This window comes from Pan paniscus, chromosome 4 (genome assembly GCF_029289425.2).
Source record: "Pan paniscus chromosome 4, NHGRI_mPanPan1-v2.0_pri, whole genome shotgun sequence".
Taxonomy (NCBI): Eukaryota; Metazoa; Chordata; class Mammalia; order Primates; family Hominidae; genus Pan; species Pan paniscus.
Genome location: NC_073253.2, coordinates 107,416,571 through 107,429,537, shown reverse-complemented (window position 1 = coordinate 107,429,537; position 12,967 = coordinate 107,416,571). Strand labels below are relative to the sequence as shown.

The window sequence follows — 12,967 nt, the reverse complement described above, 5'->3', positions numbered from 1 at the left end:
TCAGGAAGCCCTACCAGAATACCGTAGTGGTGCCCTTATGAATCGAGAAAAATGAAAGCATTAATGATATCATACACTAAAAGCATTATTGAGCCCCCCAAATGCTAATACAGATTAATCGCATACAATTCCATAGGATCAGTGGCTTTTAATTGTTATTTGTTCTTTCTTTTGGCCTATTACTAGATCTCTGTTCTCTTAAAGGGACTGATGAAAGCTTATTTTCTCACTATGAAGAAAAATCATTCTGTGTCAACAATTGCAGTGATAATAGATTTCACTGCATTCATTGCTACAATGGGAGAAATAGTTGATACTACAGAGAGTACAAACACTTGAATGCTGACTGAATTTTTCATTCTAGGAAGTTAAAGATAGTGGTATAATATCTACTCACATACTTCTTGGAGAAAAGATTTGCAGAGTCAATAGTTAGGAATGGAGAAGGGCGTAAAGACAGTGGCAGCATGAGCCAAGGCCACAGATAGGTCCCAGCATTCGCTGGCCCAAGTTTTGTTGCAGAAATGCAACACCAGATGTAACATGAAAGATGGGTCATTGGTACAGTCTGCCATCAGGGCCATCCCACCAGTTGCTTTTTCCTTGTGGTGGTTGCTTCTCCTAGGTAATCACAGATCATGTTGGGACTTTTTAGAATCAGGATGAGTTCTTCTTTTACCATTACTTACAAATATCTGGAAAGATCAGAAACAGACGCCCTGAATCATTCTTCGTTGTACAGTTACCACTGGATGGGGAGGCATATGACCCTGCAGTTCTGAGGTCTTTCATTAAATGAAACTCTGGTTATGACTGGGTTTTATGATTTTCCTTCAGCGGCAGTAGCAGCAATTTAGCTGCTGGTGTCTTTATACTAACCATCACAATGGCTCTCCCTGTCCAGTCTTTCCTTGTCTGTTCTCAGCTGGCAAATAAGAACTTCACAGTCTGAAAACTATTAAAGTTAGTTATTAGGTTGTGAGATGAAGCATGTTTGCAGAGATGAATGTTGTTTTCTCTATTTATAGGAGAAGCCCCGATATCCAAGCAAAAGAAGAGTTATGGAAGCACATTCAGTGAGTAATAGTTTTCTTTCTCATTGTTTTAAAACCCATGTAGTTTTAATGCAGTTGCAAGGAAGACTCCTGATACTGAGAGGCAGCTTCAGCGTGATGCCTGCCAAAGCCATTGCCACTGTGTGTGGCAGGCACGTGGAGCACATGGCGGTGTTGCCTTAACCATATCAACAGCCTATCTACAGGCAACCCTGACACCTCCTCACCTTGGGTCATTTAGTCTCGCCTTTAAATGGACCTCAGACAGGCCAATAGTTTACAAATAAATACCAAGGAAAACAAATCCAGAAGAAAACAGACACCTACCACAGGAGAGAGAAGCAGATCTTTTATAGGGAAATGGGGAATGACTGGAGTCTGAATGTAGAAAAATTGAAAGAAGGCAAAAGAGCTACAGAAAAGGTTTTACCCCTCCTATTTTTCCTTGAACACGTTTAGTTTTTATAAATTTTCATTAGTTTTACTAACACTGTTTTGCGACAAGATTAGAAAGGGAAAACTCACCTGCTGATTGTGAAAGATACTAGCATTTATACCAGCACCACAACTATCATTTTCTTGCTTATTCCTTTATAGAAAAGAACTTGTGGATCCATCCGGATTGTCTGAAGAACAATTAAAAGAGATTCCGTACACTAAAATAGAGTGAGTGCCTTTCAGAATCTTCTCACAAAAGCTTTATTAGTGCTTGTGAGTAATCCATTCTAATTCTTCAATTGTGTTCCAGGCAGTGCTTTAATTCGTCTTTACATTTTAACCAAAACTAGGTGACAGTAGCGAAAGAGGAAAAAAAGTGTGCATTAAAGCTACTTATTCTACACTATAATCACTATCATCTCTTATTAGCCACCTCTTTGTACTTGGTAGGTACAAGGGGGCTTTTCCTGATTAATGTCAGTTTTAAAATAAATTCTTTTCTGAGATTCTCATTGATAAAGTTTTTTATCCATTATTTTACACCAAGAGAATTATGTTGACCATAAAACTCTCATATGAGCCCAGTCCAATCCCTGGTATAGAAGCAGCACATTGAGCAGGCTTTGTGAAAGCACAGCAGGAGTCCTTAGTCACCAGTGTAAGAGGAACCGTACCTGCTGATTGTGTTTTCTGCCTTACCAGTACTTGGTTAAGAGAAACTGAGTGCCTGCTTTGTTTCCCTTCTGTAGCTATGCTGCTTTCCCACCACAGTTAAATAGCAGGTTGGTACACCCCAGCCACCCTCTGTCCCCATCTTTAGGTCAAAGATTTGAATTATTTATTTTTAATTATTAAGGTATAATTGACAAATAAAAATTGTGTATGTTTACAGTATACAATCTGATGTTTTGATATATGTATACATTGTGAAATGCTGAAATCAAGCTAATATATCTGTCACCTCACATACATTTTTTTATGGAGAGAACACTTAAGGTCTACTTTCTTAGCAATTTTCAAGTAAAGACTGAATTCTTAATGTTAGTAGCTAGGACAGTGGACCAACTTTTTCCATTAGGAATGCCATTTTGTCTGCATTATAGATTTTGTTTACTTCCACGCTACTAAGAATTCCACGGTAAGGAATAATTTCATTTAAAATTTGGTTGTTAAAAAATATACATACATACATATATATATGTATATACACAAATACTTTAAAGAGCTTCATTTTCACATATTGTCAAGGGAGCATTTTTCTTGTGAAATTTAAGTCACTCAGGCTTTCAAACCCTAGAGGAGTCAAGTTCTTTTTAAAACTCTGAAAGTTGTTATTCTTTTGCGGTTTCAATATTAAGGAAGAACTCCTACTTTTCCTCTTCTGACTTTGGGTGTTTGTTTTCATGTTTCTTGGTTGCTTGTTCAGGACACAAGGTGACCCAATCCGCATCAGGCATTCTCATTCGCCACGAAGTTACCGCCAGTATCGCAGGTCCCAGTGTTCAGATGGGGAGCGATCAGTTCTCTCGGAAGTGAAGTAAGTGGGCAGGCCAGAGTACAGTACATCACCATCATGGCTCCAAAACAGTGCAGTCTAAAAGAACTTCACTTGCTGATGGAAATGTTTTATATCTACACTGTAGTTCTCTTCCAACTTAATTTATGATTCTAGATACTGTTCCAGTCACTAATTCTAAAACTCATTCTCTGCAGTTCAAAAACAGATCTTGTACCACCACTTCCAGTGACCCGTTCTTCGGATGCTCAGGGTTCTGGGGACGCTACAGTTCATCAGGTTAGTAATAGTAAGGTTTGAAGAAGGTGTTGTATTGATGACAATTTTGAGAAGCATTTTGTGCTTTGGAAAGTTCTTTAGGGAGGTAGGGCAGGCAATGAAACCTTAATGTCATTCTGAGATTCTGTATTTTAAAAGAACGTGTAGAAATCATGGAAGGAAAAGTGCATGATCAAGAACCCTGGCACAATCTGGGAAGAGTTAGGAATAACAGGTAGAGGTAGTGGGGCAAAGCTGAGGATAACAAAGATTGTAAGACCATTTGGAGCCAGAATAAAGAAACAATTGTTTCACTAATTAAAAAGCAATAGTAACAACAGGTATTTTGAGCCAGAGAATCAAATAGAAAGTGATAGACTCACTTTGTTAACTGATAGCAGACAGAAGAATTACTTAAGTCCTGTTTTATTTCTGTCTTCTCCATCACAATTACTTTAATTCTGGAAATGTTTTTAAAATGTAGTTAAAAAGGAATTCAGAGACAGAACACCTAGCTGCCTTAACAAAATCACTTTAACACTTAGCTGAATTTGATAATCAGGGGAACATTGTAGCAAACATAGTTCAGGAAGAGTTTCATACCACCTCTCATGATGTATTTTTTAATAAGATGGGAAAAATGTGGGCTGAACAGACAGTTGGATGGATTTATATCTGGTTAAACAACCACTGTAAAACTCTAAAAACAAAGTTGATGTGCTGATGGATCAGGGTCAGCCCGTTGTTCGTCGTGTTGTGGTTTTCAGTGTCATTTGATCATGGATCCTTTAGAAAAGCCAGTTGTATCTACTGACTCTCATCCCATAAAAATGCATGTAAGCACATGTACAGTTTTTGGACCATGTAAGAAGCCTGACACAAGCAGTATCTATCATGTGTGGCCCTTTTTGTTTTTATCAATGACTGGAGCAAGGCGTGTGCTAATTTAGGTTAGGTTCCGTAGATAGATTCTGAAATGGAGATCTGCATGCAGGAAGCTTGTTGGAAAGTGCCCATGGGATCCATACTTGTTGGGGAGAAAGTCAAAGACGGGTTTGGGCAGAGGCAAGAGCTGATCGCACAGGGAGCTCTAGAGCTGAGATGGCTCTTCAAATTCATCCTACTTTGGGACAAGGGGGTTGAACCTTTACACATTCACATTCACCCCATAGAAGTCACTGGGTAAGGGATGTTCTGGGAGGGGGGGTTTCTCTTCAACTGAAGGCAGTTCCTAGGGAGGGGCTCAGTTTTGAGCTACATGGCAGGCAACACTCCCAGCAGCTAGAGAATGAATGCCTCGGTCTAGAATGGAGATCTGCATGGTAAACACAGCTTCTACTATAATCTGCATAATATTTGATGAGATCAGCCTGGGAGAGCTAATAGGTTGTCCAAATAGACGATTGGTTTAAAGTTGACAGTACTTTTTCAAAATTATATTCATGATTAAGTTTAGGCTTTGCATTCTGACTGACCTGAATCATTTGTGTTTCATCTCTGTGTACTACTTGTGTAACTTTAATACTGCTAAACTTCTAAGCCTCAATTTTTATACAGTGTAGATAACCTACCTCCTAGGGTTATTGTGATGATTAATAAGCAGTTATCTTTCGGTGTTTCTTTTTTGTCTTAAATTTTAGTTGGTTTCAATACAAGTAGTAATTTTTATTTCCACTCAGGAATTAAAAAAACTTACACATATTCTAAGTTGGAAGAATAGCTTTCACTTTGCTATTCTTGAGATACAAGAACTCACGTGCATCTTCTGATCAGTGGCACTGATTCTAAGCCTGTCTCCAGGACACTCTTGATTTTGAATTCAGTAAATATCCAGTGAGCCCATCTAAGGAGTGTTGAGCACTGGTCTGAGCAATCAGCAAACCATGGCCTAAGGGCCAAATCTAGTCTGCTGCCTTTGTACAGCCCAGAAGCCAGTAATGGTTTTTACACCTTTAAAGGGTTGTTTAAAAGCAAAACAAAATAACAGTAACACGTGACACAAACAGGATGTAGTTTACAGTCTGGCTCTTTATAAAAAAGTTTGATGACCCTAGCCTAGACCTGGAGGCATAAAAGTAAACAGTTAAAACCAATAGGAGTATGCATTACAAAGAAATGCCTGAGCTAGAGAAGCAACAAAGTGACCTCACTTTACATGTTTAGGGTGGTCAGAGAAGGCCATCTCAGAAAGTGGCATTTAAAGCTGAGACCTGGCAGGTGAGGAGCTAGCCATGTGAGTGACCGCAAGGCTGATGTAATCAGAGTGAGGAATATAGGGAAAATGCTGACTCTGGAGAGGGCCTGGGTATTTGAGGAGCTGAAAGAACAACATGTAGTGAGCTTGAGGGGAAAGGCAGATAACACAGGGACTTAAAGGCTGTGGGAAGCGTTTGGATCTTACTGTTTTATTCCAAGTGCTAAAAGGAAGCCACTCATCTGGCTGCCAAGCGGAGAAGGGGCTGGAGTGACCAATGGAAACTGGAAAGGTACATTTTTAAGGTACAACTTTAAGTTCTAATTTCCACCACAATGCCACCAGAGTTCTGGCAGTGACCTGCCTTACACCTCACCTTGCCTTTTCACGCAAAGGCTGCTAATGGGGAAGAATAGCAACTTAATTTCTTAAGGTCTGCAGAGTGGACAGATTCAATCCTAGACAAACTTACAACATAGTACTTATTTCAGGTCCTCTCCTAGCACTTTTTTCTGGTAATTCTTCTGCTATATTCTCCTCTCACATTCACTGGTGTTCTCTTCCCACCTCTGGCTATCTAGAAATCTTCCATCCCAAATAGATGGGTTCATGCTTCCCATGATAGGCAGAATAATTATTCCATCAGTGCTTTTTGAATGTCAGTAAAACAAATTAAGCCAGTCATAGGAACAGATTAAAGGTAGCTGCATTTTAAGAGGGATTTATTTATTTTTAGCTCAAACAAATCTCAAAATAGATTGGGACGGTATAGCCCATTATTTGTGGGAATATACATTTGGGGAAGGAAATATGCTTGCCAGCCTGATACACTGACAATGTTAGACCATCCTTGGAAGTAAGAGGAGGAGGGGTTTGCATAAGAAGTAGTAGTTGTGAGTTAGTGTCATTCTCAGAGCCTCCACCTGTAATGATGGGAGATGTGTACCTGTAATGATGGGAGATGTGTAACTAAGTTTTACAAACTAGTGGATGTGGTGCCCAGGCTCTGGTAATCAGCTGCCCTGTTTCTCCGTATGAGACAAGTGATAGGGGCTCACAAGACATTGTTCCATTCATTGACTACTGAAAATATAATCAGGGGATTATAAATTGCCTCCAAGTCTCCATCACTATCCTGTTTGGAAGAGTGAGAAGGTTGAGAGCCTGGTTTGGGAATTGTTAACAAAAGTAATGACACTGATTTGGGTGAATTATGCCTAATATTCATGAATAAAATCGTTATGCATGTAAATGTCAGACTAACTTTGTATATTAAAGTTTAAATACAAACTTTATTTTGCACAGCTATTTAGAGGGAACATTTATTGAATAGCTTTTGGTATTATGAAACTTTTGAATTAACTCAGTATCTTAAATTTAAGAGCAGCTTGGTTTCTGATGTAATTAAGATACTTCATTTGGCTGTTTTCTTCTGAATCTTTCTACATTTTTCAAATGTATTTTATTTTAGAGAAGAAATGGGTCTAAAGATAGCCTGATGGAAGAAAAACCTCAGACATCTACAAACAACCTGGCTGGAAAACACACAGCAAAAACAATAAAAACTATACAAGCTTCCCGCCTCAAGACAGAGACTTGATCCTGATGAAGGGTCAAGGGTAGGGGTGGGAAGGTTGTGTGCGCCACTGGTACTTTTGAAACTGTGAAATAGGTATCTTAATTCAAATCTCAGACCTGCAAGTATTTCTTCAGCATGAGAAAATACATTATCTTTTGCTTCTTTTTTTTTGAGATGTTATCACTCTGTCGCCCAGGCTGGAGTGCAGCGGCACCATGTCAGCTCACCGCAGCCTCCACTTACTGGGTTAAGCGATTCTCCTGTCTCAGGCTACCGAGCAGCTGGGATTACAGGAGTGCACCACAACACCCGGCTAATTCTTTTTGTATTTTTAGTAGAGACAGGGCTTTGCCATGTTGGAGGCTGGTCTCGAACTCCTGACCTCAAGTGATCCGCCTGCCTCAGCCTCCCAAAGTGCTGGGATTATAGGCATGGTTTAACTACAGCACAGTTGTGCTGAAGGACCTTTTTGTTTTAACTGGAAGAATAAGTATTTTGTAAAAATTCACTTGATACCACATTTTCATTTCTGGAACAGGATAGCAATCATTCATTTCTATCTTGTGTCTGTGTCCACCACAACCAAGACCAGATGCATCTGATGAACATTCTGGAATTCTGAACTGCAGCTAGCCTGCTGTGCAATAGTACAAGTGGGAGGACGTCTTCCCAGGGCTGGGCTGGTTCTCAACTAGTGCCCAGATGCAAAAGGACTGAGGCATCACTTTCAGACTGCATATATTTTTATTCATATAAAGTTCTTTATAATACTGTATTTTGTGGTGTTAAGTTCCACCAGTTATTTACAAATGATGTAAAAAGCTTTAAGTGTTGTTAATTTCTAAAGTGTTCTTGCGTTTTCAGAAGTCTAAGTGGATCTCAGTTGATCTGTCACCCCAAACCTCAAATGATCCATCCACCCTGCTTGGCCATCTAATTCACCTGCTCTCCCCAGTGACTATTTTGGACCTTTCCTCTCCATAGATGACTTTGCAATCTACAGGGAAAATACTTATGCAGGACATCTTATATCTCCCCCTTACCACGTACAGTTCTCTCCACAGCTGCCAGCAGCCCTAACCTTTTTGTCTCTCCACCTGTGCTTTGGATGCTCTTCTCCCAGCCTTTTCAGGATCTTTGTCTGTCCTTCTCCTATATTAATGTATTCAATTATTCTCTCAGCTAGATCCTTGCTACTTGGTTTTAAATTTAAGACTAAGATTAAACAAAACTATCTTTCACAACCACAAACCCCCTCCCCCCAAGCAACTAAGATTTTCCTCTCATTCTCAGCCAGTTTTCTTGCAAGCAGTATCTTTAATCATTGCCCTCAATTCATCTAATCCCTATCTTAAGCTATCTCTAACATGGATCTTTCCCTCTACTCCACTAATATCAATCACTGTGTTACTTAATCCCAGGGAGAATTTTTAGGACATTCTTTTGCTTCTTTAATATAATCCTATTTTGCTCCTACCACTGACCATCCTTTCTGGCTTATCATGCTTTACCTTGCCATTAATTAGTGGAGTTTCTCAAACTTCAGACCCTAGGCCCTCTTCCTCTACCACCAGCAGATCTCATTTATACCCATGGCCTTAAGGTTTATTTCTGTAGTTTAGACTACTGAGTAATGTGCTACTGCAAAAAGACCACTTGGATTTCTCAAAGGTAATTTAAAAATTCAGCTGTTTAAATGCTGCTCCGCAGCTGAATCTAGGGTCATTATGCTCATCAGTGTGCAAGCTGGACACCTAGCAGTTATGGACACCTCCACTATTACCACGTCTAGTTGGCTCTGTCATCCAACTGTAAACGATCTTATTTCACTATTTTTACTAGTCCAAGCTGGTCTCTTGTCTAGACCACAATAAGCAACCTAGTTCAACTACCTTTTCTTGCAAATCTGATTTTCCACCATGGATTTATCTTGCTTTAATAAAGCCAGAGGGAGCCTGAAGTGGTCTGGCTTCTTTACCTACCTCTTCAGCCTCATTTTGTAACACTCTCACCTCCCCTAATAGCCATCTTACAAGCCTCAGTAAGGACTCAGTTCTAAAACAGGGCACTGAAGAGGGAAAGCAGCCAAAACTGTCTCAAAAGTAAGTGGACTAACGGTATCTTTTTTCTAGCCCAAGCCTCTGTATATGTCATTCCCCCAGTTTTGCCTTGTGAAAAATATGACACATACCTTTAGTCTCAACTCTTTCTCAGGTTTCCCTAAGAAAATCCTATCACGGAACTCATCTCATAGTGAAGTTTTACATTTGTGATGACATTCCCTCCACTCATCTATGTTTCCAAAGGGAAGAACTGTGTTGTGCTCATCATCGTGTTCTCAGCTCCTAGTACAGTGCTTTCAATAAATTTTTTGAATACCTCTATACATTATTTGTTGTTTCCTGCAAAGCAAAGGCAGAAGATATGGCAACATTAAATGTACAATTTAGTTGGAGGAAAAATACGCATTGAGTGCAGTAAAGCACACCTGTCACTAGAAATCAGTCTAGTTCTAGCCACGATTTTTGAGTCACTGGAAGAAAGTACATTTCTCTTTGGGCCAAACACAAGCTATTTTAAGGCTATTAATTATGGTGACAGCAGTGAATACTGTCAAAAAAGAACCCCTCCTCCCTTATAACTTTTTAGAAATAGCTATTTCTGGCAGTTAATCACTTAAAACACAAATGCCAAAGTGCATTAATATATTTATTCACATCCTCACTGTCTTAAATGTGTATTTACAGACTCCAGCAGGGAATTATGTCAGTACTCCTCAGACTCCCAGAAATTTCAAATGATCCAAGCAACTCTTGTGAAGATCAAATTTTCAAAATCCTCACCAAGGACATCCTAAGAGAAAAAATAAAGTACTCAATTCGACAGCAAATATTTTTGTATTACATTTTAATCAAGAACTTGGTAATATGCCTGCGATTTCACAAGCTTTTAAAAAACTCAATTACTACACATAAAAACAAATCTTAAAGAGATGCAGAATGCCAGTACTATGCGTATTTATTTCCCTGGGCTTCTCAGGAAGTATCAGCAAAACCTTCCCAAAAATAAGCTGTGGAGGCTGTCCCATTTATTAACTCACCTTAATAGCTACAGACAGAGCAACACTACGAATGTACCACTAACATTAAAACTCACTAGAGAAGGAACCCTAGTTTAAAAGGTGATAAAAATTCCCATTACAAAGTGCTTTAAGACATATCACCCTACCTTCAGGTCATCTTTATGCTCCCAGATGGTATTCAGCTAGCAGCAGTCTACACTTCAGGCATCCATCTTCCACCTGAACAAAAATTAGAACTGGCTAAGAGAAACCATACACTTAAGGCTGGCAGGGTCAAGATCACGCGTGTAAAACGTAAAAGCAGCAACTGTTACTTACGCAGCTCCTACACCAAAGATATCAAATTTAAGGGCAGGAAAAGGCTGCAAAGCGTTTAATTTACGCCTTTTTTGACACCACATTCACTAGTTTCCAAAGTGAATGGGCAACACAAAGGCTGACACTGCGTGAGGTCGGCTTTATGGCATAAGGTTGCTGACTGGCTGACAGTAATCCCGATTACAGCCTAAAAACGGACAATACATTTCAGAGAAATTTTCTCACGATTTAAAATCCGACTTAATAATGAAAAGTGAAATGCGATGCGTTTTAAATGGCGACTGGTCTGGCACGAACGTGAAAACTCACCTGTAGGGTAGGTGATCACTCCCGACGAGCACCGCACGTGGAAACAGCTGTAACCAGGCACGCTGCTTTTAAGTTATTTTACACGGGGGCAGGGCAAGCATAAAGTCAGTTATACGGTAAGGCCTTTTCACTGACGAAAATAAAACCAGGCTTATCTGGAGAACTCCCTGGCATAGTCGACGATGTAAACACAAATCCACGAAGCTCCCCGTTTCCAAACGTGGGAACGCAGGCCTGAGGCCAGGCCGCTGCCCTTGTTCACGGCCCCGGACACTTCGGACACAGGCCACCGCAGTCGACTCACCAGACTCAGGGTGGCCGCGTTCCCCCGCCCGGCGCCCCTGCGTGAGAGACCACGCGGCCACAGCCAGGCGCCATACCTGAAGACCCAGAGCAAAAACCACACCAAGCTCGCACCAAAGGGAAGAAAGGACAGGTTTCCGTCCCACAATGCTTTTCTACAAGTGGAAGGACCCACTGTCCGAGAGCGCGAGGGGGGAGCGGGCTGTACCATCGGCCGCTGCGCTACGGCGAGACGCCGCCGTGTGGCCGGAGGGAGAAGTGCCAGTGAGGGACCGAGGGGCGTGTCACCAAAGGGAGGAGGAGCCTGGGTTCTCAGCCCGAGTCACCTCTGCGGATGTGTGGCCAGTTCTTTCCACAGAGGAGGTATCCAGACATCCCCCCACCCGACCAGGGTCAAGAGCATATGGTCAGTGCTGGCAGCGGCAGGAGCCCAAAAGACTTTAGACCACGTGTTTTGGGACCCGACAGAATTCATGAGTCCAGCTGAGGAAGAGTAGAGTCATTCATTCGAAAGATATTTAGTCAGCGCTTACTATGCTCCAGGCCCTGGCCTGAGTGCCTGGGAATCAGGTGTGGGTGAGCCAGGTAAGGTTTCTGTGGTACACTCTGCTTGGGTGAGTAGGCCACTGACCAGGTGAGCCCGGATGCTGAAATTCTACAATGTAAGTGCCAGGAGGGCAGCAAAAGAGGGTCATGCCATAGGGTAGCGCTGTCCGATGGAAACAGTGTGAGCCATGAGTGTAATTTTAAATTTTCCAATTGCCACATAAAATGTGAAAAGAAGGCCGGGCGCGGTGGCTCATGCCTGTAATCCCAGCACTTTGGCAGGCTGAGGCAGGTGATCACCTGAAGTCAGGAGTTCAAGACCAGCCTGGCCAACATGGCAAAACCCCGTCTCTACTAAAAATACAAAAATTACTTGGGCTTGGTGGCGGGCGCCTATAATCCCAGCTACTTGGGAGGCTGAGGCAGGAGAAATCGCTTGAACCCAGGCGGGGTGGGGGCAGAGGTTGCGGTGAGCCGAGATCATGCCACTTGACCCCAGCCTGGACAAAAGGGCGAAACTCCGTCTCAAAAAAAAAAAAAAAAAAAGAAGTAAAAAGAAACAGATCAAATTAATTTTAATAATAACCCAACATATTTTAAATATTTCAACAGGCAATCAATATGGGATTATTAATATTTCTTTTATATCTACTAAGTCATAAAAATCCGGTGTATATTTTATACTTCCAGCACATTTCGGTTCAGACTAGACACATTTCAAGTGTTCAGTAGCTCATGGGGCTAGGGATAGGAAGACTGGAGGTGAACTCCGAGCAGATGTGTGAAGGCGGTTATGCAAGATCTGGGGACAGCAGGCCTTGGCCAGTGTGGCTGGAGTAGAGTAAGGAGTGCAGAGTGACAAGATGCAGCTGGAGAGCCAGGCAGGAGCAAGGCACTTAGGGCCTTGTCACACAGGGCAAGGTACTGGGATTTTATGCTGAAATCTTAGAGTTGATTAATTATCACCACAAAAATAAAGCAGAGTTTGTTAATTGGCTTTTTTCCTGATAACCATAACTCCTTGAAGGGACAGGACAAGTGGCAGCAAGACAAGTTGTATGATAACAACTAGGTCTCCATGTTTCTCTAAGTCCTAGCAGAGATTCATCCAGAGACCAGTTTTAGCACCTTTCATTATTTCTTTGAAGCCTACTTCTATAAAAGAAAGAAGGAAAGAGAAGAAAAAGAGCTTATCTCTGAACACATCAAGTTATATACATTAAATACAGGTTTTTGTATCTCAATCATACCTCAATAAAGTAGTTTTAAAAAAAAAGAAAATTCAGGCTCACAGCCCAGTGGTCATCACACAAGGACTAGCATGAATAATAACAAAATCAATCTGGAGAAAATGACTGTACAGAATTAG

General features: G+C 41.1%; 1 protein-coding gene, 1 long non-coding RNA gene and 1 other non-coding gene across 3 annotated transcripts in view; 1 reads left to right on the top strand and 2 right to left on the bottom strand.

The window, feature by feature from the left end:
• EPB41L4A (erythrocyte membrane protein band 4.1 like 4A) overlaps nt 1-9,424 on the top strand; it is a 259,857-nt gene extending 250,433 nt beyond the window's left edge. Inside the window, exons 20-24 of the mRNA XM_003826742.8 lie at nt 1,029-1,076; nt 1,653-1,721; nt 2,920-3,030; nt 3,207-3,288; nt 6,933-9,424. Of these exons, the coding sequence (XP_003826790.1) occupies nt 1,029-1,076; nt 1,653-1,721; nt 2,920-3,030; nt 3,207-3,288; nt 6,933-7,061 (439 nt within the window). The 3' untranslated portion in view covers nt 7,062-9,424. The remainder of the gene's footprint in view (nt 1-1,028; nt 1,077-1,652; nt 1,722-2,919; nt 3,031-3,206; nt 3,289-6,932) is intronic.
• Nucleotides 9,425-9,736: 312 nt separating this feature from the next.
• On the bottom strand, nt 9,737-12,120 carry LOC100967389 (uncharacterized). The gene is made up of 3 exons (XR_608496.6): nt 10,750-12,120; nt 10,269-10,341; nt 9,737-9,893 (listed from the first exon to the last, which is right to left on the bottom strand). It is a non-coding gene; the product is annotated as an uncharacterized LOC100967389 (long non-coding RNA).
• On the bottom strand, nt 10,428-10,560 carry LOC112439966 (small nucleolar RNA SNORA13). Its single transcript, XR_003028184.1, has one exon. It is a non-coding gene; the product is annotated as a small nucleolar RNA SNORA13 (small nucleolar RNA).
• Nucleotides 12,121-12,967: the final 847 nt, after the last annotated feature.